The 26,816-nt window shown below is 42.7% G+C and overlaps 1 protein-coding gene across 1 annotated transcript; it reads left to right on the top strand.

Moving 5' to 3' along the window:
- The first annotated feature begins 1,720 nt into the window (after positions 1-1,720).
- Positions 1,721-26,798, top strand: LOC128415820 (vitamin D3 hydroxylase-associated protein-like). Its single transcript, XM_053392532.1, has 15 exons — positions 1,721-2,556; positions 4,190-4,303; positions 6,500-6,640; positions 7,182-7,315; positions 8,649-8,855; positions 10,066-10,106; positions 11,490-11,614; positions 12,940-13,065; positions 14,370-14,467; positions 15,177-15,276; positions 21,872-21,915; positions 22,196-22,235; positions 23,212-23,320; positions 24,888-25,033; positions 25,877-26,798. Exons 1-15 carry the CDS (start codon positions 2,149-2,151, stop codon positions 26,009-26,011), a joined length of 1,968 nt encoding a protein of 655 aa, XP_053248507.1. The 5' UTR covers positions 1,721-2,148; the 3' UTR covers positions 26,012-26,798.
- The last annotated feature ends 18 nt before the right edge of the window (positions 26,799-26,816 follow it).

Raw genomic sequence — 26,816 nt, 5'->3', positions numbered from 1 at the left:
TTTCAGTTATGTTTAAATAGGCTTGTTAAAAGAAACTCTTTAGGAATCCATTAAATCTTATCTCTGGATCAGCAAAATGTTTTCCTTTCCTGCATTTAAAAGTTATATACCAAAGAGCAAAATATGTGGTGGGGGAGAGACTTGCCAAGGCAGGAGGGAAGTACAAAGAAGTCTCTTATCTCACTAGGTAGTAGGTACAATGCCTGACCAACTTATTCCACTAAATTGGATATATGATTTTTAAAAAATAAAAAATAAAATGTTGTTCCCAAGCACAGTGAAATTCCTCTTCTGGAAGTCTCTCGGAAAGATTAGACGGCCTATTTTGAATAAATATGTGAAATTCAGCTTTACTAATCTTTCAACATCCCTTCTCACCACTGGCTCACATTCCACATGTCACTGTGATGCAGGGTTTTCTCAATCTCTGATTTCATCACCAGGCTGGTCCATGCATATCAAGAACAGGGTGGGTTGGTGATTGAACGGCAGGAGGCTCCATGCAGGCAAGAGGCTGGGCACTGGGTACTGGTCCCTTTTAAAAGGGAGAGGTGTCCTGGCTCTTGCTCAGTCCCCCTCCCCCCGCTCACCTGATTGGCTGTCTGGGAAGCTGGTTTTTGCAGCGGGAAATGCACAGCCGGATTGGGAGGTCTTGCACACACACACACAAATAGTCGTGCGATGTGATCTCTCATTCCCCCGACTCCTGGGCCACTGCACGCTGCTCTAGGCAGCAAATGGTGGCCCCACAAAGAAATAGTAAGCCTATGTTGTAAGTAAAGCATTTTAAACTTACTTAGCATCATGTGCTCTGTTCATTGCAAGAGGGACAAAAAGGGGTGAGAGTTGCTACAGACTAAATGATATCTGAAAAGCCTATTGGGAGCTCTCTCCTGCTGGAGAGTGAGTTTAGCCCTGCATTTTGAATCCAGGGGATCGTTTTGTTATTTACCCCACACATATGGGTCACAGGGATTCTTGTCCCCCCCCCACAATATGGAGATTCTGGTAACAGTTTGCCATACCTCAATTTAGGCCCCACCTGCACCCTACATTTAAAGCAGCATGAACAACCCCTTTCTCCAAGGATCTCTGGGAACTATAACTTGTGAAGGGTGCTGAGAGAGACCCCATTCCCCACACCAATCTGCATTTCCCAGGATTTTAGGATTATTTAAACCTCTCTGAGAATTGTAGCTCAGGTTCAGTAAATCTAGATTAGATTAATGCAATGTTATATGGGGTTGCCTCTGAAGACAGTTCAGAAACTTCATCTGGTACACAATTCAGTGGCCAAGTTGCTCACTGGGATAAGATGGTTTGAGCATATTGCACCAATCCTGGCCCAACTGCATTGGATGCCAATTAGTTTCTAGGCCCAATTCAAAGTAGTGGTTTTAAAGCCACCCTGTGATCATAATTTGAGGCCCTTTGTCGTGTTTCTCTTTGCAGGATGCCTGGACAGCGGCAACACAAGTGTAGGCCTTTTCTGTGGTGGCTCCCTGTTTGTGGAATGCTCCTCCCAGGGAGGCTTGCCTGGTGCCTTTGTTGCATATTTTAGGTGCCAGGCAAAAACAGCCCTCTTCTCCCAGGCATTGGCTAATTAAGCAATCTATGGCCTCTTAAACTGTGTGTGGGGGTTATTGTTTCTGTTTATTATTATTAGTATGTATGTATTTTTATATTGTAAACCACTCTGTGATCTTCAGAAGTAAGTAAGTAAATCCATCCACCCATCCACCCACCCACCCATCCATCCATCCCCCAGATGTGCCTATTAGATTATCTACAGTCCATTTGTGACAGTTCCTAAAACTGCAGCCAGCACCTCAGCTATCATTTGGCAGATATAGATTTTCATCACATGTTGCCCTGGAAGTTAATTTCACTTTCTCACAATCTTATTTGATGAGTTGGGCTTGATGTCCTCTACTACCCTGCAATTGTCTCCCTCATGCTCACACACCCCTGGGAAGATGATAAGGTGTTTTTTTTATAAAATAAAAACAAACAAACCCTAGAATATGGAAAGGAACAGGTGGATCTTGTACTGCTAAGATTAAGAGCTCAGAAGAATGTTGGAATGTTTGGGAGGATTCACTGACGATTGGCAAATGACGTGGAGTTTCTGTCAATCAGTGCCTGGCTATGATAGTGAGACATTTTCCTAAACTTTCTTCAGTCATAGACGCACAAGCTTCTGTTTCCCAGTGGCTTGGAACTGATAGCTCCTGGGTGGGATTAAAATTCACCACCACCTCCTTCCCTTCCTTGCCGTCTTTGCTATTAGGAACTTACAGCTCTAGCAGCTCTCCTTGGTTGAGAGCTGTGAGCAGATTTCCCACTATGGCTCTAGACAAAGTGAAGTCTCTCTTGCCTGATGAAAAGGTGGATGTCCGCATTGTCTCAGCTGTGCTCTGTGGTTCAGCCACTGCAATCTTGGTGATAAAATGGGTGAATCAGAGGCGGGTGCAGAAGAAACTTGAAGAGGCCAAGGGCAAGCGAGAGCTTGGCTTTCAACGTATGGAGAAAGCAGCAAGACAGTTTAAACAACAGGTGAATATATTTTAGAGGTTTCCTATCATTTGGATAAAGGTTTTTTCCCCTTTGTATCAAAATTTCAGTGGGTCTCTTCTGGTACTCTCTGCAGAGATGCTGTTGATTGCTGATGTTTGCAAAAGTGCTAATAGCATGAAAGATGGCAATTATTTCTAAGTAGTCTTACAGTGATGACAATATACTTTCCCAATATGTGTATGTTGAATTTAACATGCTTGCTCTTCCTCTGAAAGCTCTGCTTTCCTATAAATTTAGTAGGATGGTGCAGTCCATGCTTTCTCTGTTTCCTTCAGCTAAGATTATTATGGGAGCCCCCCCCCCCGATTTGTGCACCCTATCTAACTTTAGGAACTTGTTGCAACTGAGGCAAACCTTGTGTCATGGAAAAGAGGGTATAAAGTTGCTTTCCTTTTTTCCTCCTGCTGCATTTCAACTGGCAGCCTGAATGCAGCTGTCCCTGGCCGCGTTATTAGCAGACTGTTAACAAATCACCTGTCATTAAAGAAAAGATACTTGAGCCTAAGGGTTGCTTGGCAATTGCTGGTGCCTGTCAAGGCCATTGCTGCACTTTCATGCTAGGGCCTGGTATGTCTCTGGATAGAAGGAGCAACTCCTTCCCACTTGTCTCTCATTTTGCACAGGGGTGGGTGAAGAGAACCATCTTCCCAGAGAGAACTTTGGCCATATCTATACAGCACTTTATTCCATCTTCACAATGGTTCCTTACCTGTTCATTTTCACATTGTATGGGATCTTTCATGCGATGTAAAAGCTATGCGTGGAAATCTAGTGGAATCTAACTGGAGGTCCTCTTGCAACTTCATTAACTCAGAAAACAGTGGGAGTTGCATTGTCAAAACTTGGGGCAGTATACCAGCATACAGTTATTTCCTGTCATTTCTAATTTAGTGTGCCATGGTGGTATATTGAACAAAAAGCCACAGTTTCATAACACAACAAGGCATCACAGTGTAAAATGAATGCTATAAATTGCATTACAACCAGTAAATCTAACACAATAATCCTCAATGGACTTACAATGTCCATTGTTAGCTTTAACTCTTCCTACTTGCACTTTGTGGAAAGACAGCCCAGAACTCTCTTTGGATGCAGAGGGCATCTGTTACCATATATTTACCTCTTTGGAGAAACTATTCCAACCTACAAGCCCTGCTTGTGATACAGAACTGTTTCAAAACTCTTGGTGACCACAGTGCAGAGGAGAAGAAGTGTGTAATTGGTTGAAATCAATATTTTTAAGTCAATATTTCAAATTCAAAATTTTCTTGTTCTGTTGTATCATCTTTTTAATGATATCTTAGCTGTCAGATACAGTCACATATAACATATCTCTGTGACTTGCCATGCAAAGCAGGGTGGAGATCAAGTTAGCTGCTAAAGCCTGGGGTCAGTACCCATTCCTGGTCATCAGTGAGCTGTTATTTTGCTACTAATTAGATATATAGTCATTGAGCACCCATGTGATGCTGCTGTTGACAGGCCAATCTGTAGCCTGCTTTGCATGTCTGAAAGTGCAATGTGTCCACAATGCTGTGTAGCAATGTTGGTCTAGCAAGCGAGTGCACATGACATAGCAGTTTGCCAGCAATGTGTTTGCTCCCTGCTGCAGAACCCAGGAGTGAAAGCTGCTCCAATCCTAGCTCTTCCCCTTGTGGAACTGTCTGCAAAGTTGAAAGATGGCTCATTGTCTCCAGAAAGTGTTCTCTACACCTACATGGAAAAGGTAAGACTGCCTGGGGGTAAATCACAGCTGGAGGCACAGGTCAATTCTTTGTCCAGGCAGCTGTTTACCAGCTCCATCTGGTATGCAGGCTGAGACTCTACCTGCCTGCAGACTGTCTCGCCAGAGTGGTGCATGTCCTGGTTATCTCCTGCTTGAACTATTGCAATGCACTCTACATGGGGCTACCTTTAAAGGTGACTCGGAAACTACAACTAATCCAGAAGACTCGTGACTGGGAGTGGCCACTGAGACCATATAACACTGGTCCTGAAAGACCTACATTGGCTCCCAGTTCGTTTCCAAGCACAATTCAAAGTGTTGGTGCTGATCTTTAAAGTCCTAAATGGCCTCGGCCCAGTATACCTGAAGGAGCGTCTCCATCCCCATCATTCTGCCTGGACACTGAGGTCCAGCTCTGAGGGCCTTCTGGCAGTTCCCTCACTGTGAGAAGTGAAGTTACAGGGAACCAGGCAGAGGGCTTTCTCAGTGGTGGCACCCGCCCTGTGGAACACCCTCCCATCAGATGTCAAGGAAATAAACAACTATCTGACTTTTAGAAGACATCTGAAGGCAGCCCTGTTTAGGGAAGGTTTTAAGGATTGATGTTTTTATTATGTTTTTAGATATGTAAGCCACCCAGAGTGGCTGGGGAAGCCCAGCCAGATGGGAGGGCTATAAATAATAAAATTATTATTATTATTATTATTATTATTATTATTATTATTATTATTATTTTTTATTATTATTATTATTATTATTATTATTATTATTATTATTACTACTACTACTACTACTTAAGGAGCGAGGCAGGATACACACTGTACAAACTCAAAAGTGACATACTACAAATGAGTTGTGTCTTTCAGCATAATGTCTCTTGTGCTCATTTTAAGACACTGATGGGCAATATGCTAGCTGAAATACAGCTGTTCTTCAAAATGTGCACAGTTTTGTGGTGCAATTCTCCAGCCAAATTATGCTCCATCCAAAATGCACATGGTGGGGTAATATTGTGCAAAAAAGTGCATATATTAGTGGGGAGAGAAAACACAAAAATACATTATAGCAGGGGAAATGGCTCTGCAAATATGTGCCTATTAGGCAAAACTGCATAAAAATATATGAATATTAGGAAAAATTCACACTGAGGAGGATGGGTTTTTTTAAAATTGCAAACTGATGTGAACTTCAGATTGGAAAAATGAGCTAGTGAGAGAAACTAAAACTGACAAATTCACCCATCCCTACTTACACATTACTAGTCTAATACATTTGAATTAAGGTGATTTAGCGCACAGAATAATTTTGAATTTTAATTAAAAAAAATTAAAAGTCTCCACCATTTTTGCTCTTTAGACCAAATAAACAAGACACTATTCCCTTATCCCAAAGTTCTTGTATCCTCTACACACAAACACACACACACACACAGCCAAGCTAATTCAAATCCAGCTCCAAGAAAAGTCAAATTTTGCAACCCGCACTATTTGTGCTAACAGCGCATCTAGGCCTGTCACAGTTACAGGTTTAATGGGAGAGTTTACTATCTTCTTCCCCACCCCCACCCTGCATCTAGGGCATGTAATGGACTCAGGCCTTTCATATACCATATGATCTGTGTAGTTATTTTCAGCCGTGATAGATTTATTATGGTCCCTAGCAGCTAAGCTACAAGGGATTTCCATTTTTGGAGCGACTTGGATTTCAGGCTTCTAGGGAGGAGAGCAGGGGCTTTGCTAAGTGGATCGAGTGAATGCGGCGCCTGCTTGGCAGCTGAAAGATGCCAGCTGCAGAAGTGTATGCAATCTTGTGTGGTGCTGAGAATAGGCAGCAGATCCGTCCTCAAATAGAGTGGTTTGTTTGGGTGTTTCTTTATACATTGCTTTTTGACACCTGGTGACCCCAAAGTGGTTTCTGTAATAACAGCTGAAGCCAACCAGATCCTAATAGGACCAGCATATATCCAGTTTCGACATAGTGAACTGATAGGTGAACCCTATGCTACAAACGGAAGTTGGAACACACCCTTTTGCTGCAGTTTTCTACTAGCATGCTTGTCTTGCATAATGATCACAGATAAAACACTGCATTTGCAAGGTGGAAAAGAGACCTTCACAACGTGAATAGTCAAGAAGAGAGCATATTGTCACAAATTTGCCTTCTTCTCCCCCTGTTTTGTTTCTTGCTCACGCAAAGGCCTTGGAGGTAACCCGGCAAATCAACTGTGTGACCAACTTCCTTCCAGAGTGTGAGGAACAGCTCCGGGAGACCAAAAAAAAGGAGAAAGGATTGCTTTATGGAGTCCCAGTCAGTATTAAGGAAGATGTGGCCTGCAAGGTACTTTCTGCCATGATCCCTGAATAATTGCAATGAGGGTAAGATGAGGAGGGCTCTGCAACAGAGGAAGCTTGCGAATTTAAAGCCAAGAGGAATATGTATATTTTTATATTTCTATTTGTTTATATAATATGATTAAATCAGCCATGTGGGTCACCAGCTGGGGGGCGGGTGCCCCTATGCTTTGCTCACCTACAGTGGAACTGCTCCTCTCCCATAAGCATCACAAATTTTACCTTTAGTTATGGGCATCTGCATGGAGGGAAAGTCAAAGGAGAGGGCACACTAATTTCTCAAGCTATTTGTGTTATATTTAAAGCTCTACAAATGCCTCTTAGACTAACCTAATTCCCTCTAAATATATGCATGAATTCACTCTTAAGTGAAATTTGATATATTACCTAATGACTGGAGGGACTGTGGTTGTTTTCTTTAAAATAAATGTCACCTCTACTTTCTCGTCTAATGTTTTGGGTGTTTTTTTTGGGATATGGTCAACAGATGTAAGGATAAGTATCTCACTTTATTTCTCTAATTCCAGGGGTACCCCAATACACTTGGCTTGGTGAAATATCTAGACCGTCCTGAGCAGGAGGACTCTGTGATAGTCAAAGTTTTAAAGAAACAAGGGGCAATTCCATTTGTAAAGACCAACCTTTCACAGGCCATAGTGAAGTACGTGTGTGTTTCTTTCATTTGTTTAATTCTTCAAGGCAGCAGCTGGGCCTTAGCAGTCTATGTAAATAATGGCAGTTTTGGTGGCTCTACAGCAACTGAAAACACAGAAAATAAGGAGGTCGACCTTTTCCTATCACTTTATCCCCATGCCAGGAAATGATGCACCACCGGTAGATCACAGCTAGGTGCCATACAGACACAGTTTGACTCTCACTCAACAGGAAGAAATCCAAGTCAGGCTTCATGATAGAGTTGGGAGACCTGAGGAGCTACAGATGGTTCTGGACTCCCATCAACCCCAGCCAGCATGGCCAGTGGTCAAGGGATTATGGGAGTTTCAGCTGAACAACATCTGGTGGGCCACAGGTTCCCATCCCTGCTTTTTAGGGTTGTTTTTCTAGGCAGAAAGGAGAGAAGTTTGAAGAACTACGGTGTGTTTGTGAAGATCGATTTCCAAGTGTCATCTCAGTACATGGTTTACTGCTTTAATGACAAAGAACTGGTTGAGGCCCCCGAATCCAAGAAACCCAAAGCATGCTGGGCTGCTTCTTCAAGCCAATCTTTCTAGATGCTAGAATTGAACAGATAAGAACAGACTGTACAAAGCACCTCTTCACTCCAACACTTACATAAGAATGCAACTCAGCATTTTGGCTAATCTACTTTATTTACATATAAACACACATGGAACACTGCAACATGGCTCCCTCTCTAGCATCAGACAGCAAAGAGAAAGAACAAAGGACAACAGTCCCACTTCACGGAACACAGTAACACAAACATCCTGTCTCTGTCACTTCCCACTCTGTGGAGTCAAAACATATATTGTCATGTGAAAGACAACAATCCTATGACTGCAATCACGGAGCAGGAATTCTAACATATTGATGATAGCTGTATTCAAAGTGATAGCTATTGTAAGATGATAGCTATTCAAAGTGAAAGGCCCAGTTTTTAATGGAATTGGTACGTGATTATTAAGGGACAACCTTTACCAAGGAAAGCAGTCTTTGCAACCTGATTCCACCATTCAGATATATAGGATAAACATACATTCAACAACAGAATCCTCCAAGGACAGGACCACAAGTGCAGTACAACAGAGCTAAAATGCTGGAAGACAGACAAAAGTATTCCATTAAACACTGGGCCTTTCACTTTGAATAGCTATCGTCTCACAGGAGAAAGTGGCACCCAGTCACTAGAAGATTTTGATAATAGTTTTGCTCTCAGAAATACCCTTGCTGCAGTCCTTAACAACTGTAAGGATTGCTTCTGTACTCTTCCTTACTGGAGCATTAACTTACTAGCCCTTTTCCATCCCATTCAGCATTGACTGTGGCAATACACTCTTTGGACAAACCTTGAATCCTTTCAACCACAAGAAAACCTCTGGAGGTTCTAGCGGAGGGGAAGCTGCACTCATTGGAGGTGGAGGCTCCATTCTTGGGATTGGGACCGATGTGGCTGCAAGTATCCGAGTGCCATGTGGCTTCTGTGGGATCTGTGGAATAAAACCCACCGGCTATAGGCTGAGGTAGGTCTCACAGGTTTGGAACCATCCATCCATAAATCATGTACAATCAACCAAGTGAAGAGCAGCAGAATTGCAGTTTGAAAGCAGACATTCTTGATACAGGTCTTGATACAGAGAGCCCTGGGAAACTAGTTCTCTGGGTGACAAACATTACATAATCCCTGTTAGTTAACGTGATCTGGCATTTGCCAAGGCCCAGCTGGCATTCAGGGTCTCCTTAAGAACAGCACCAGTTCTTCATTCTATGTGGAGTGGGGGCATATAGAAGTCCCATTGTGCAGGCAAAAATTATTGTACTAATTGGACAACTTCTCGCTCAATGAACCCCTGTGTTTTGGCATTATTTTTTTTAAAAAGCAGATTCTGAGGCTAAGCCCTGTGGAGTCTTGGCTCACATTGAAGTCACATTGGTTTTATTTTTAATATATATTTTGTGTTTTTATGTTGTATGCCCTGTGACCTGTGGGTATAGGGTGATATACAAATTAAATAAGTAAATAAATAACACCAAAAAGAGGTTGCAGTAAAGGGCTCCTCTTTGTCTAAGCAAACTTGGGTTATTGGCAAGTAACATTTGTTTTTTATGAGATGTAGTCAACTAAACTTTCAGAGTATTTGAGGCATGAGGATACGCCAGTTTTCCAGGAAACGTGACTGTATCTGTGAAAGAGGGGTGGGTGTGGGGGAAGGGAACTGCATTAGTAGCATAATTCCTGACTTCCGGACTAAAAAAAAGTGGGCAGTGCCACAGAAAGTATTAAACACAGGGAAGATCCAGAGCCTGTTTTCACTTAAAGCTCAAATCTCTCTGCAAATTTTTGTTAGTTCTGGTCTAAATTCTAAGAAGGGAAGTGAAATTGTTTGAATCCACAGTGTATGCAAGCTGCATAGTTAAAATATCAGGATCTGCTTCAGTGAGGGGTGGACATCAGATTCTGATGTGTAGTTTTACAGAGGCTCTGTGTAGTTTGACAGAGGCTCGGAAGTTAATTAGGGATAATGAAATGTGCCTGTAACATTTCCCTATCAAATATTTTTAAAAGGAAGGTACTTTGCACAGAATTTCCAATGGCTTTCCAATGGCTTTCAGCTATTAGGAACATCCTTTGACGCATGTCACTTGCATTTCATGGCTTGGGTCTCTTTGGCTCTCTCTGTCATTTGGCTTTTCTCCATCATTAATTTACTTTTCCCGTTTGCTCTTGTGCAGCGTCAAAGGTGCTAGCACTCCTGTAGCTGGAATGAACTCAGGTGAGCAAGTCTATTGCTGATAAAATATAAGCGAGAGTTGAAAGTCTTACTTAGCTCATGGGAGAATTTAAACAAGCACAAGCCCTTTGATGGAGACCGCGGTTTTCCGATAAGCAATAAACTTTTAGAGTTTGGGCTCATTTAAAAACAAACAAATGCAAATGTCATTCTTTGAGAAGGCCAGGTGTTAATGGTAATTTCTGATTTGTTTAACGAAGATCAGATGTATCTTAACTGTTTTTGCTGGCTATATGTAAGGAAAAAATGGTGCGCATTTCTTTTGCAACCTGAAAATTCATTTAATTTTGTAAGATTCTGTGACAGTAAAAAAAATTAAGTCAAATGATCTTTGTGCCTGAGCTTACACCATAGGAGCCAGTTCATAGGGGCCAAGAGGTCTTTGCCCCTCCAATAAAATATTTGAGGTTGCTACCCCCCCAAGCTGATGGGCATTGCCATTCAAAAGGTGTGCGTGCACCATGTCGTGTGATTGATTATGCAGGATGAGGCTTACCTGCCCCCCAATATTTTATTCAGGTTGGCACCCCTGGCTTACATAAATACTCTATGCAAATGTATGTAGATCTTAGGCCTTGTGGGATCTACTTAATTTATTTTTACTAGAACCCTGAGATCCACACAACCAGGTGCAACAGACATTCTGAGCTCTGCAATTTGTTTTGAAATCCAGAATGTGCGGTCTTTTCACATAAAAATCCTCTCCCCATCCCCAACACTCTTCGGTGCAGTAGTATCAAGGGGAAGTCATTATATTGTTGCTGTTTACACAATTGGGGGGGGGGGTCAGATCTACTTCAAATCACCAGAAACCAACCTTCTGCCAATAGCTGCACACAAATACAGCCCCTGATAGGACTTGTAGTCCAAAAGCTGTGGAAGTTATAAGGTTGCAGATGGCTGTGCTAAGCCATGGTTTCACAGCATGTCTGAAATGGGTACGAAAATTGCAACTCAATTCTTTTTAACGTTCATACTGCAGAATTCGTGGTTGCACATTTAAAACTTACTTTCTTCTTTTGGTTACCTGACTGCTCAGTTTTCATGTGGTGAAATGAATCTGTGAACGCATTGTCACCCAGTGAGATCTTTAGTTACCACCATATCCTAGAAAAGCATATTTGTAGATACATTTCAGAATAATTGGCAGCTTTTGTGGATGGGATGACTGGGTGATCATCGTGTGAAAACTGATAAGCCTGGGGAGAAAGTAATTCCAGAGTCCTTTTTCCTCCTCAGAAATAGCCCTTTGGCATTTTTGTGCACGTAGAAACCCTAATAACTGGAAGGCAACTTCATGGAAATCAAGCTACTAGCACTCCTATCTTCTTCCCCATGTTCAGAAGTCTTCCTCTTTTGTTCCAGTCATCTCTGTGACAGGCCCAATGGCAAGAGATGTGGACAGTCTGGTTCTGTGCATGAGGGCCCTCCTGTGTGATGAACTATTTCGTCTGGATTCATCTGTGCCCCCAATTCCCTTTAATGAGGAGGTAATTGAATTGTGTTCAACAGCACACTGAAGTAGTTGATTCACCATAGGCTTTTAATGCATAATGAAATTTCCTTTTTAGTGGGGGAATCTCAATTTTTGTCAATGCTGAAATATCAGTGCATGCATGCTAGGTGTCACTATAGGGATTTTACACTCTATAGCAGCAGTGAGTGGAGCTGTCAGTCAGGGAAGGAGGGAAGGTCTAAAGGGTAAAGCCAAAATGGAGGCCCAGGGTAAAGCTTGTTTGAAATCTGAGGTCTGAAACCCTTTCACAACGAAAGAAGGAAAAACTCGAGCTTGGTCTAGGTGTCAGGAGGGAGAAATCTGAAGTCAGATCTGACATCTAGGTAAGAGAAATTAAAGGCTCAGGAGACCCATGAGTCAGTTTGTTATCTCTCTAACAACAACACGAAACTTGTGACTCCACCTGCAGAGCACTAAGTCTAGTGCCACCTAGTGACTCAAATACATACTGATATTATCCACAAAGAGGAGCTGAATAATGATACCTATTGCATGGCAGGACTCTCTCTTCTTCAGGTATCAGCTGAGGTTTCTGGTTCTTCAGAATGTGGTCCTGAATTTTCAGATTGCTTCATGAAATATTATTATTTGTACCCCGTCCATCTTCGGACGGCTTCCAACAAAATATAAAAACATAGTAAGACCTACACGAAACATTAAAAACTTCCCAATACAGGGCTTCTGTTAGACGTCTTCTGAATGTCGTGTAGTTGTTTATCTCCTTGACATCTGATGGGAGAGCGTTCCATAGAGTGAGTGTCACTACCAGAAAGACCCTCTGCCTGGTTCCCTGTAACTTCAGTTCTTGCAGTGAGGGAACGTCCAGAAGGCCCTTGGAGCTGGATCTCAGTGTCCGGGCTGAATGATGGGGGTGGAGATGCTCCTTCAGGTATACTGGGCCGAGGCTGTTTAGGGCTTTAAAGGTCAGCACCCAAGAGGAACAAGGTGAATACTCCATCCCTTACAGTCCCTGAATTGATGTGATCTGAATTGATTGATGTTGACACTGTGTCAACAACTATTCGGTTAACAAGATGGCTGGGCTCAACAAATTAGACAGTGGGAAAGAGCATTCTAAAACCAAAGCAGAGTCAAAATGCCACACCTCATATGATAGTGGTACCCAGGGAAGGGCCTCTGATGGAGATTTTAGCACACAGATACATGGGGAGATGAGCAGTCCCTCATGTACCCTGATCCCTAGCTTTCACCCTCACCTGAGCTGTGAAAAGCCATGTCACCTTCTTCTCATTGCCCTGGTGACTAGCACTATGTGATTACTCTAGTTCCTCTCTGCAGATTTACTCTAGCTCCCGGCCACTCAGGATTGGCTACTATGATGGAGATGGTTATTTCCAGCCCTCTCCCAGCATGAGGAGAGCTGTGCTGGAAACTCGACAGTTGCTACAGGAAGCAGGACACACGGTAAGCTCTGGGCCCATGGAGAGCTTTTTCTTACATTGCCTGAACTTTAATTTATATTGAGTTTGTTTGCTGCATTTTCATTGCTTTAATTTTATTGGGTTTTGTAATACATGTAACAAATCAATAATAATAAGAGATGGCTATTTATGCAGAAACAATGCACACTGCCAGCGAGAACATTGATTCTTGATCTTTGTAAATGATGCAGTGTAATGTGCTATTTGTTAATTAAGAAAAAAAGAAATAGCAAGTGGAAGATGTGGGGAGCAAAGGAGAAAGAAACATGATGAAAAGTTGCTATGGGAAGGAAGCGGAAGGGGATAATAAAAGTAAGGTATTTTCTTCATTATTTTCTAGAGCCATGCTAGTCTACTGGCATTGTTTTTTAGAAGATGCCTGTCACCACTGAAAATGTACTCATTGGATTGCTGCACATAACATACACCTGACTTTTGAGTATACACACCCTAGGTTGTATTCATCTTTCTTTCACAGAGTAGATCTATTGGATTTAGTAGGTCCAAGTCATACCCTCCAACATTTCTCCGATGAAAATAGGGATGTCCCATTCCATAATGATAATTTTTACTATTTCTATCCCACACATCTTACTGGGTTGCCCCAGCCACTCTGAGCAGCTTCCAGGATATATAAAAACATAACAAAATATTAAACTTTTTTTTTAAAAAACCTTCCCTATACACAGGATTGCCTTCAGACGGCTCAGGGGTCAGATAGCTCCATACCCCCCAACATTTCTCCAATGGAATTCAGGACATCCTAAGGAAAAGAGGGACTTTCCGGGATCAAATCAGAAACCGGGACAGCATCTCTAAATCAGGGATGTCCCTGGAAAATAGGGACACTTGGAGGGTCTGCCAAGTTAGTAATGGTCATTAATTCCAATTAGTCTGAGTAAAATTTAGTTGAATACCGCCCTATGTCTGCATACCAGTTACCAATTACTGCCTGAAACTTACATCTCCAGTTTTCTGACATTAGACATTTTGCAGCTTCCAGAGTTCTGCTAAGTTGACATTTTCTGGTACTTATTCAAGCTTGTGGCTGCACCTGTACCTATAGACTGGGCTGCAGTCTAGACAATTCTAGAAAAAAGTAAATAGAGGCCTGTAGAGATTAGACAATAACATTCTCCGCCAAGAATGTATATCCAGGCAATATATAGGTCCTCCTTTCCTTTTACTGATTGCAAGGAATCACATGTATAAAGGCAGAATGATAACTGCATATATTTATTATATATTTTTGTTGCCTTTAAATATTTACCTTGTTTTTCTGCTCAGCTTATACCTTTCACTCCTCCTCGAATTGATTTTTTGGTGGATGAGCTCTTCACCAAAGGCCTCTATGCAGATGGATGTTCAACATTACTGGAAAAGTTGTAAGTAGATACCAAGACGTATCGACACATATGTAGTGTATGTATGTGTTTACGGGAGGACACCTAAAGTTATATCAAAAACTTTCTGAAGAAGAGATATTAAGGCTCTTTAGTGGGAAACGATTAGGAACAAAAGAGGCATATTATTATTATTAATAATAATTTAACAATAACAACAACAAAAGAGGCTTATAATAATTATTTCAGATTGATTTGAAAAATCTGGTGTAACATAGTAATTATAACATTCAAATATTATAGAAGAGGAAGTAATGGCCAAAGCACTTTCTGGAATGGCTTTTAGAACAGCAGACACTTTTTATTATGTTCTGGAATAACAAATGTCAATAGAATATGTATGCATAAAAATATATTTTTTAATTGTAGTATTATTATGTATACAAGTATTGTGCAGATAACAATGACAATAGGTTGTGGAACTGAATTATAGTGTGTTTAATAAAACTGATAAACAGGGGGAGAGTAATTATGCTCTTTGCTGAATTACTGAAAATTCCATTTCCTTCAGGAGTTGATTATCTGCCCCTCAGTCATGCTTTAAGTTTCAGATTCTGCATTTGTCTATCAGGGATTTTAACTGCAAGGATAGTAGCTGTAGCATAGGCATGTCATTGCAACAGGTAAATAGCATTTACAGGCATTATTGTACAGCATAGAACCTGCTTTCTTCCTCTTTTTACTTTCCCAGTGATGGAGAGTTTGTGGATTCCACTTGGACAAACCAGATAAATTGTTACCGGTTGCCAAATTTACTGAAAAGGATCCTGGCTCTCATTTTAATGCCGTTGGTGAGTCTCCAACTTGTGAAACAGACACACAGACTTTCTCTATTTATACCTTTGTGTATGCCAACAATAAGGGACACGGGTAGCACTGTGATCTAAACCACTGAGCCACTTGGGCTTGCTGATCAGAAGGTCAGCAGTTCAAATCCCCGCTACGGGGTGAGCTCCCGTTGTTCAGTCCCAGCTCTTGCCAACCTAGCAGTTTGAAAGCATGCCAGTGCAAGTAGATAAATACCGTATTTTTCGCCCTATAGGACGCACCGTCCCATAGGAAGCACCTAGTTTTTTGGCGGGGAAATAAAGAAAAATTTTTTATCCCCCCCCCAGCCGTGGGGGAAGCCCAAGCTTTTAAAAACGCACCTACTGTAGTTTTTAGAGGAGAAAAGGATATCTGCCCTGAGGCGCGGGGCGCGCTGCTTCAGCGCGCCCCGTGCTCCGGGCGGCAGGCTGCTATCCACCTGAACAGCAACCTCAGGACAGCAGTAGAGAAAATACAGATAGGGGTCTTGGCGGCGGCTCACCTTCGCACCCCCTCAAGAACCCCCAATTTGTCCTGTGCCTCCTAAATGGCTGCCCTGAGCTGATCCCTAAAAAACCCACCCCACTCGCACTCAGCCCAAAGCCAAGGCTTTGTATTACCCCTCCCCCCAAAAACCCAATTCAAAATACCCTACATGTAACCCCCCCAAACCGTGCCTCTGATCTCTCATTTCCCCCCCAAACCCCCTTGCCCAAAAAAAGAGGGTTAAGACCCCCCTCCTCATCTGGAGGCAGCACCTTCCTTCCTCCACCCCCTCTATTTAGATCCCTAAACTTACCTACCTCCCCCCTCCCGCCAGAAGATAAAAAAATGCCCCTTTCCAGGAGGAGGAGGAGCAAGAGGTGCTCCCCACCCCGAAAGAGCCCCCTCCCCTAATCAAGCCCCCCCCGCCCTGTCCTCCCCCTTCCCCCCTCCCCTCGGGGATTATCTCATCCCTCCTTCGCCTCCTTCCCCGATGCAGCTCTGAGGGGGGGGGAGTCCGAGGGAGGGGGGAGGGGGAGGAAAAGGGGGGGAGAAGAAGAAGAATACGGGGGAGGGAGAAGGGGAGGTTTGAACTGCGTGCGCCCGCCCGACCCGTTTCTCCCTCCCTGCCTGCCTGAGTGGTAAACAACGGGGCGTGGCATGCAGGCAACTCTCCGCAAGCTGCGGGAGCCCAGCACCGGGCTCCCGCGCCTTGCGGAGAGCTGCGCGAAGTCTTGGCATGCTGAGCTCAGCGCACCCAGCCTTCGGCATGCAGGCAACTCTCCGCAAGCCGTGGGAGCCCGGCTTGCAGAGATCTGCGCGAAGCCTGGAGAGCGAGAGGGGTCGGTGCGCACCGACCCCTCTCACTCTCCAGGCTTCAGCGTAAGCCTGCATTCGCCCCATAGGACGCACACACATTTCCCCTTCATTTTTGGAGGGGAAAAAGTGCGTCCTATGGGGCAAAAAATATGGTAGGTACCGCTCTGGCGGGAAGGTAAACAGTGTTTCCATGTGCTGCTCTGGTTTCGCCAAAAGCGGCTTAGTCATGCTGGCCACATGACCTGGAAAAACTGTCTGCGGACAAACATTGGCTTCCTCGGCCAGTAAAGTGAGATGAGCGCCGCAACTCCAGAGTCGTCTGCGATTGGACTTAACTGTCCGGAGTCCTTTCCCTTTCCCTTTTTATTCCAACAATACTGCTTTTCATTTATATGTCTCCCACGTACCTTTCCATATTAGTGCCAAGGTTATCTTGCCACAGGGGCTTTCTAGGTGCCCCAAACCACTCCAAGTTAAATCTGTCCCTGTGTGGTGTTCAACTCCTCTTTCGCAGTCCGGGGTCATCATCATTCCCCATAGATTAATGGAGATGAACAGTAGAATCAGTAGCAGCTGGTGGAGTGCAGCTTCCCAACATTGCACATTGCTGCAGCTTCCCATGAAAGAGAGGTACAGGGAGAGCAGTGTGGTGCAGCTTGCAGTGGCAGGAGCATCAGATTATTCATGCTGCTTCACCCTGCTGAGTTCTCTGCATCTCCCTCTCTCAGTAATGATGCACAGTGTTGGGAAGCTGGAAGAGCAATGCCCACACTGTTCACCAGTTTCTACTGAACAGGAATCTCAGCCAACTTTTGCAGGAAGAGTTCAGGGAAATAAATCCTTCGCCTCTAGGAGGTCGTAAGGCAGAAGTAGGGGGTGCAGCTTTGGGATTGCTGGCAACACTTGTGTGTTTTATTTTCTCTTGGTTATGTGACCATGGAAAACCTCAGATGCTTCCAGATAGAGGGAGGCTGATAGACCCTCTGTGAGCTGAATATTTGGAGGCTAGCTTTTCAGCTAGGCCTGGTGTGGGAGCTCAGAGCCTAAGCTAGGAGTACAGGAAAGAAGCCATTGGCTGCCACAACACTAGGTGCTCTACTTGGCAAAGATCTTCATGCTCAAGGTTTGATTTAGTCCAGAGGAGGAAAGTGAGCCTAGGTTCATGAGCAGACAGTAAATCATTAGAAATTGAAAAGTACAGAGATGGGGGCAGGGATTGCAAGAGATGACAAGCCACGGGACTAGAGATGCAATCATATACAGTACACGTTTACCTGGGACTAAGTCACAGAATCATTGAATTGTAGAGTTGGAAGAGACTACGAGGGTCATGTAGTCCAACCCCCTGCAATGCACAAATCTTTCACCCAACATGGGGCTCGAACCTACAATCCTGAGATTAAGAGTCTTATGCTCTACCAACTGAGCTATCCCATTCCAACTGAACACAGTGGGCTTACTTCTAAATTGACTTGCCAAGGATTGCACTACCGGTAGGGTGGAAAGGAGAGGCTGCCGGGGCAAGGATTTTCAAGATCCAGGGCAGAAAATGCTTCTGTTTTAATATTTTGGCCTATATTCCAAAAATGCCTTTGATGAATCTTGATTGCCAGGGAGTAAATCTGCAAGGTTGCTCCAGCATTCTTGGAAATATGCTGAAGCCTTTGTTATGCATCTGAAAATGAGATTGCTTACAGGTTCCTTAACGGCACAGGAAGCTTATGACTCCCTATTTGCATTGATTGCTATTGTTATATTTAAATCAGAACGTGGCTCTGGATCTTTAGAGCAAGCCATGTTCCATTTCCTTCCAAGCTGAATCGTAATGCAAACTAGTATATTTGATTGTTTCCCTCATACAATGTCTCAGAAATGACTGTTTCATTTAGAGCTCGGTCGCCTCAGTCAATCTTGTTAACTGAAATCAAGTTCTAGCTGCCTTCCTTATAAAGCGGAATAACCAAGGTGGAAAATCATAATCTAAGAATAATGACTTTGATGCAGCCAGTCTCAGGTTTTCATATGCTGCTTTCTGATGAGCCCATCCTCTGCAAAACGATCAGGTTTGAAAGCAACGTGGAGAAAATAGAATTGCCAGAAATCTCTCCCCCCCCCCGTGCAATAACTTTTTTCTTCCCATATGCCACAATACATTCATTTTATCATGACTATCCACTCAAAAAATCTCTTGATAGTCAAAAGAAACAAGACAGACACAAACTCCAGCTATAGTTGTGAACTTTCAAGTCCCACTGATTTCATTAAGTGAATTAAGCATGAGTGTTACCCTCTTCTTTTGAAACTAGTGCAACTAGCTTTGCCTGGGTTGAGCACAGTTGCTTTTAAGAGGCTGTTTGTGAATTGCACAGACATGAATTTATCAAGTTGTCTCTATCAGTTTCAGCTTTTATCCACAAAGTGTGGATCAAAATGATAGGGAGGGTATGAAAGAAGGGCCATTCTGATTTTGCGGCATGCATAAAAGCCAACATGATTGATAACTGAATATTACGTAAATATTGATGATGAGAGCACAGGGATGGGAGAGTAATTTGATTCAGTTTGCCTTTAAAGGTGCTCTTTCCCAAGCAATATGTGAACACAGTCAACTTCTGAAATCTGCACTTATCTGAACTTTGCAATCCAGTTCTTCAGCCAAGTCACCTGTATGAACATGCATATACTAAAGTGTGCGTAGAAATGCAAATATTAATAAAAATAGATGAAAAATGCATTATATTAGTGGGAAATGACTTGCAAAAATGTGCATATTAGGCAAAAATACATCGAAAGATGCATGCATTAGGTGAAATTCCCACAAAATGTCTGATGAATTTTCATGAGGACCTTAAAAAAATTCAGAAAATGATTTGGAGATGTGAAGAACTAAAGAAGGAGAAACTGAGAGAAACTGAAATTGACAGATTTACCAACCAGCCCCTCACTGCACCTGAGAGCAACAGGCCAGCTTAGGGGGTGCAGAATAGGCTACATGGCCTAATCAGCTCAGTTCTCCAGCACTGCAGCTCACTCCCTGCTTTGCCTGCTTGCTACCTGCTCAGACAAATGCTGCAATGCCTCTGTGGCATCAGTGTGCATCATATGAGTAGACCAGTGCTTGGGCACGTGTGAGGCCTGCCGGGATGAATAGCCTGGGCTGGCTTCCTGGTTCTGGCCTGTTCAGTCAGACCCTCTCCTAATGGCATTGTCTGTGATCCATTAGGGCAGCGGTTCTCAAACTGTGGGTCCCCAGATGTTTTTGGACTACAACTCCCATCATCCCTGAGCTCTGGCCTCGCTAGCTAGGAGTGATGGGAGTTGTAGTTCAACAACATCTGGGGACCCACAGGTTGAGAAAGGCTGCATTAGGGGAAGGTGACAAGGTCAGACAGACAGCTCAGGCTCATCTCAGCAACAAGCAAGCATCACTACTGGCAGAGCCCTAGCTCAGAAGCTGGGGCTGGCAGGGACTGAAGGGAAACAGCTGGAGGAGCCACTGCTGCCCTCCAGCATCTGTTGCCTGAAGTGGTCTTCTCACTCTGCCTAAAAAGAAATAAAGCAAAAAGCTAAAAGCTAAAGGACCCCTGGACAGTTAAGCCCAGTCAAAGGCAACTATGGGGTGCAGTGCTCATCTCGCTTCAGGCTGAGGGAGCCAGTGTTTGTCCACAGACAGCTTTCCGGGTCATGTGGCCAGCATGACTAAACTGCTTCTGGTGCAATGTAATACCGTGACGGAAGCCAGAGTGCATGGAAGTGCTGTTTACCTTCCAGCCACAGCGGTACCTATTTATCTACTTGTACCCCATTCTGGGGATTCGAACTGCCAACCTTCTGATCGGCAAGCCCAAGAGGCTCAGTGGGTTAGACCACAGCTCCACCTGCATCCCAAAGACTGCCTAATGGGAGGGCTGGTCCTGTAAAAAGCATGGCTGCCTGAGAGCTGTTTGGATCGCGAGAAACCCTTAGCCTTTACTTGACCTTAACTTCTTCATCATGTTAAGCACAGTGGGAGCAGATGCTTTTTGGGTAGGTGGGGTACATGTGACAAATTTCAGCCAACTATGAGGAGAGAAAAATGCTGAATATATGAATGCTAACAACAAGATGATAAGTTGCAAAACAGCTTTGCAAACAGTGCAATTTTGCAATGCCAGTGAATTTTAATCCATATCAGGCAACTTTTAAAAAGAAAACTTACTGGAAGTCAATGGAGACTGACAGGTCAAATGGGATCACTAGTAGTAGATGCTAAGGTTATAAGCACTTACCAGAGTAAACTAAAAGTAGTAAAAATATTACAATTGTTCTTACTAGTCCAAAAATTACGTGTTACTTTTTATTCCTATCTCTTGCCCTTCCTCCTGAAGGAGCCAAGGGTGGCTGAAAACAACTATACAGATAAAATCAGTAGAAACAATGATGTTGTTAAGTTTGTCTGAAAGGGACCTGGGCTTATATCTGGAGGGATGTGACCATGGTTGAATTTGGGTGAATGTACTTAAAGTAATTCTGAAAGTCTCCCTTTTTACAAAGTACCTCCACAAAACTGCTTTTCCACCTCCCCTCAAAAAACCAGTTGGGGAACTCGCACAAAAGCTTTTTAAAGATATTCGTGATAGTGGAAATATTGTGAGTGTGAATTAACACCCCTTGGGAGCTCATGATTTGTGTGCACTGACAAACCCTGTGGATCATTAGTTTTTAGTTGAATAATGAAATAAGACAGAAAGTCCATCAGTTTCTTTAGTAGCATGCTCCAATGAATAATTTACGAAGAGGATTTACCTCTCATCGAAACCCCATCAGCTGTAATTTGCAGCTTATCACTTGGACACTTTTCTAAAAGCTGCTCTGAAGATAGCATCCAGATGGATAGATGTGGGACTATACGTATAGGTTTACTATTCCTTCCTTTCTTATATTTATGCCACACTCTTCAGTCATTCTTGGGTCCCACAGGAGTTAACAGTTTGCACACAGGAACAATTAAGATACATCAGTGTGTGCATGATAGTCTATTCTGGGCTCTGGCAATTGGTGACATAGTTCCAGGTACATCCCTGGGCACACATAGCAGTGAAGCGTAAATTTGTTCTTGGGACTTTTTGTCTCAAACCTGCTTTTAATCAGACACATAGGAGAATTCAGTCATTAATATATTTTTGAATTTAGCTATGACTTTTGATCAAAGCATGCTGGATTCCTAACAGGAAAAGGTGGCTATAATAATAATAATAATAATAATAATAATAATAATAAGTGTATTCCCTCTCCCAGTTCCCACGAATCTCTCGACATTTGAATGCCCTTATTGGAGTAGGGTAAGTTAATTTTTATACGATTTTAAAATGGATTCATTGTGAGGTACTAAATATAATCATGATGGGAATTTTGTGTGGAATACCAATGTTGTTAAAACTTCACAACCACTGTTGTGAATAATGATATTTCCATCGTTGTGAATGTACTGTGTGACTGCATCTGTGATGAAAAGTGACTATATGGCCAAAATGGGCAGTTTTAGTTAATTTTCTCTGAGGAATTTTTTTCTCTTGTTACTGTCATGAATTCTAATCTGCATGCCTTCTGCAAATTTCCTAGGTCAGTGAAAAACTTCTGGAAGAACAACGTTGACCGGATGGTAATTTTGCTTTCTTGTTAAAAGATGAAGAAAAGTGCCCAAGTGCTCAGATTTTCTCTGCCCCCAATCACTGCTCATCAGAGAGAAACCTGTTCAGAAAGGGCAGTTTCTTGGGAAAGTGTGCATACAGTCTCCCTATTGGGTAGTTTTTGTGCCTTTCATCACTGAGAGCAAGATATGCAAATAATAGTTACCTCACAATCCTATATGGTTTGATTCTAGAAACTGGTGTTAATTGAAAGCTAATATGGTCCCTAGAACTCCAGCTACAGCACCATCAATGATGCTGACCTATGCTAATACTGTATTCCACAGTTCTGGTCTATGTTAACATAGAACCGATGGAGCTATGGTGTGCTGTTATGTACACAAGCAGATAGTTTAAAGTGACCAGAGAGGGTTGGGCCAGATGATGAAGTAAAGAGCATTTTTGACAGAGGTCGAGCTGATGATAAAGTACTAATGGGTGAGCAGGAGCCATGAGAGAATGAGGAAAAATAGGACTCATGCTGAGGGTATGGAGATCAGCAGTAGCATGTCTATCATCCCCCAACTCATCTGCATTTGGAGTGTCTCAGTCTTCTCTTGATTCGTTTGTAGTAGTGGTAGTAGTAGTAGTATGGTTATTTAACTTTTTGACATTAGATAGGTAGGCATTCCACAGATGTGACAACCAAGAAGGCCTTCTGCCTGGTTCCCTGTATTTTCACTTCTTGCAATGAGGGAATCACCAGAAGGTTCTTGGAGCTGGACCTCAGTGTCTGGGCTGAACAATGTGGGTGGAGACACCCCTTCAGGTATAGCACACTTCAGCCTTTTCTCCACAGCTAAAATGATTAGAACACTGTAGAGCTTCTTAGGTTTTGTGCTGATCAGCAACACGTAAGGATGTAAATGCATTTCTGTTAATCAATTCACACTGATGGTGGCATTTTGTACATAATAGCCACTGTCTTCTCTTTGTATTTCTCCCCAGGCTTACCGTGATGAATTCATTGCAGAATGGAGGAAGTTGAAGCTGGACGTTGTGCTTTGTCCAGCTTTGGGACCAGCTTTTAATTTGGGATATGCTGGCAAGCTATTTGGTACCAAATAATACATCTTATCTGATTTTCCAGTATACATGCTCTTATATTGACCCTGTTCCCTTGGCTTGTTGCATACTGTGGATTAAATTATGTGGCTTTCTCTGAGCTGACCTGTAGAGCATCCTGCTCTGAGCAAAGGAGGAATAGATGATGACCATCTTTCTCTCCCAGCCTTATGATCCAAATATTTATAAAAGTTTGTGGAGAGAGGGTATATGGGCCCATCTAGCCACATTGTGCCATCCTTGATATCTACCATATTTCCTGGGAGATGATCCCAACTTCGCAGGAGATGGATGTTAGAACATCCATCCACTAATACGTAACTGTATCCTGCTCAGTAGTAATCAAGCAAAAGGAAGAAATTATTTATTAACCCATTTAGCTCTGGTTCCTTCAAGGGGCATAATGAATTTGAAAAGTGGTGAGAAAGATTTGTAGAGCAGGGCTATGAAGCAGGAACACACTACTACAGAACATGTCCCATTATTATTATCACTACCATCTATTGTATTTATAACCTACCTTTCAACCTGAAGGATACCAATATGGCAACATACGTAGCTGTAGATTCACCTACATTTTATCATGCCATACCAGTTGGGATGGACACCTTAACCAACTAAGGTATAGCTAAGGCATTAGTCTAGCTCCACCCAGGACATAATATACTGTGAATCTGTAAGGTACTGCTAGCAGAACTGTAGCTGGGTTGCATTGTAGTCTTACAACCCATCCCTTCTTCCAACACTATTGTGAGTAGATGGGATTTTTTGACTGATGCATTAATTCCTTGATTATTCAATATTTACTTTGCATGAAATTGTACTTATACTTTGGTACTTTTCCTTCAACCGGTGTCAGTGAGAAAAATATTATCACTGTTACTTTATAATTGGAATCAAAAGGTGTATTGAGTGAGTGGAAAGGAACTTCTGCCTGTGCAAGACAGCCCCCTTGAATTCTGGCAACCCCCCCATTCTCTTAGCTGGCCCCTACAGTACCTGGTTGCACACCATTCCAGATGGAGCTGCTTTGAGGAGACCACAGGGGCACTAGTGGTGAGAGGATCCATATTAATCTTGTTTCCTGAGTGGAGTTCTGCTCACTCTTCTCTGGACCCAGTATTATTAATCCCACAAAACAAAACTGAGTGAATTAAGTCTCACCGCCTTTTAAAAACTTCAAGGCAAGAATATTGCAACAGATTTCAGCTTGACCAGATCTCTCGTGGTTGCTTGTACAGTTAGGAAGAATGTGCCGGCAGGCAAATGCCATATTTTCTTAGAAGTGATAAGAAAGCACCCTCAATCGTATTCTATTTTTCCCCCAAGGCTTCAGGCTTTAATCAAGTCAATTATTCAGGTTCTCAACATGCTTGAAGCCGAACCAGGAAAACCCAGTTCCTCTTGGGCTGATTCCATGTCAAGATCATTTTCTTTTTCCTTATTGTGTGTTTGGGCAGAGAAGTATGCACTGTGCTCTTATTGCATTTGCATGTTGTTGTCATGAAACAAAGGTCTGGTACCGCAAAATGAGAAGTATTGTGTGTTGTCTTTTCCAGTTGCTACCACTTACACCCATTTATACAACGTCTTGAATTTTCCGGCCGGAGTTGTCCCAGTTACTACAGTGACACAGGCAGATGAGGAAGAGCTGAAGCTTTACAAAGGGCATTATGGAGACCCCTGGGATAAGAGGATGAAGGAGGTCAGTCAATAGCAACCAAGGCAAGGACAGTGCCTAAACGCTGCATCAAGCATGGGGAACCTGTGACACACCCACCCACTCAGATGTTGTTGGACTGCAACTTCTATCCATCCTGTCCATTGGTCATGTTGGTTGGTGTAGAGACTGATGAGAGTTGGAGTTCAACAGATTTCTAAACCCCGCCTTATGTCGTTGGGGCTCTGTTTGCTGTACAGCTTTGTAGCAGATTGACCCTTCCTTGCTTCCCTCCTGAAATTAGGGAAATTTTGTAGCTGGTTAACACCGCCCATTAAATTGGAAAGCTGGAACTGCTTCACTAATATACCTTCATTGGCGGCTTCTGATCTGAGTAGGATCTTAGTTATTGCCAGACAAAATTACATTTTAAAAGTAACTTGTACAGCCTTATTCTAAGTGTGTTTATTTGGAATAGGTTCTAAACTGGTTAATGTGATTAAATTATTTCCTATAAGAGCATTTGACATCAAATCTCTGACCTGGGTAAAAAAAATCACAACCGTAAGGTCATGGAGTACAATTATTAGCAATATTCCAACATAAGTGACATGTGTAGGAATACATTTTTATAAACAAATCCATGGAATGCAGCTCCTAACCCAAAGCACTAAACCCCCACAGTCATGTTGGAAATCTATTCTGAGCATTTCCATTATCCTGTTGAATATAGGCCTCCTTATTGCCCAGTAGATCCTGAAAGTCTCAGTCAATTCAAAAGGGAGACATGCAGGGAGAAGTCTGAAAGCCACGAGCTCAAACTGGCTGCTTCCCTCAGTAATGAAATATGCTTTGTGATATCATGCTGCCTTTGTATCTCTCCTGCAGGCTGTCGAAGGCGCCATTGGGCTCCCCGTGGCTGTCCAGTGTGTGGCCCTGCCGTGGCAGGAGGAATTGTGTCTTCGGTTCATGAAGGAGGTAGAGAAAGTCTCCCATGAAAGGAGGGGCAGGAGGAAAATCTGATCCTGTCGGAAAGGAGCACTGCATCTGCTAAAAGATCTGCTTTGTTGACTACTTTGATGTACCGCTGCATGTGTACTGGACATTGCTTGGTCTGCTCAGTTACATTTTTATCAATGTGTGCTAGAAGACAGTTTTGAAGAGGATGTCAGAATGTTAATATGTAACTTAGTGAGCAGTGAACCTTCAACGACGGTATGCAAAGAGGAATGCTTAAAAGATGCACACGCCCCCAATGTTCTATGAGTATATTTTGACTAGCCTCATGCCCCACTGTGCGTATTTTGGTTTCTTCTACTCCATTTGCTTTTAGACTTGGATAGTGCAATAATGTACAGGGTGAGTCTTTTAAAAGAGGCCCCATGGAACATGTGTACTCTGTATGCACAGGGCCACTTTTAAAGGCCTCGCTCTGTACTTCTTGGTCTTCTGCAGAATTTGCCTCTTCATCCCTACAGGAAATTCCCTACAGGAAATAGAAATCAATAATTTTGGCAGTGTTTCTCAGTCTACAAAGTTGCAACACAACTCTTATGTTTAAACGTGTTATGAGCAAGTTAACATCTTGTCCAGTGGTGGGGTTTTTAAGCAGAATTTTAACCTGGGTCTTCCATGTCTGTACCATCAACACCACACATTAATTACTTAGATTTTATTGTATGTTGCTTTTTATTGTTTGTCTTTATTCTTGCATTAATATTTCATTTTTTTAAAAAATGTATACCATTGTGGAATCCATGGCTGAATGAAGGCACAGTAGAACATTTCAAAATAAAGAAGCAAAAAATGATTTTTTTTCTTTGACAAT

The sequence above is a fragment of the Podarcis raffonei genome, chromosome 6, assembly GCF_027172205.1.
Source record: "Podarcis raffonei isolate rPodRaf1 chromosome 6, rPodRaf1.pri, whole genome shotgun sequence".
Taxonomy (NCBI): domain Eukaryota; kingdom Metazoa; phylum Chordata; class Lepidosauria; order Squamata; family Lacertidae; genus Podarcis; species Podarcis raffonei.
Note: the sequence above shows the minus strand (reverse complement) of the source record. Positions and strands in the feature narration are given on the sequence as shown.

Excerpts from the sequence above, each read along its gene's own strand:
- LOC128415820 (XM_053392532.1), top strand. The coding sequence starts at position 2,149 with ATGATAGTGAGACATTTTCCTAAACTTTCTTCAGTCATAGACGCACAA. Across the intron at positions 6,641-7,181 it reads AGGAAGATGTGGCCTGCAAG|GGGTACCCCAATACACTTGG; the intron begins GTACTTTCTGCC and ends CTCTAATTCCAG. Across the intron at positions 21,916-22,195 it reads AATGCCCTTATTGGAGTAGG|GTCAGTGAAAAACTTCTGGA; the intron begins GTAAGTTAATTT and ends CAAATTTCCTAG.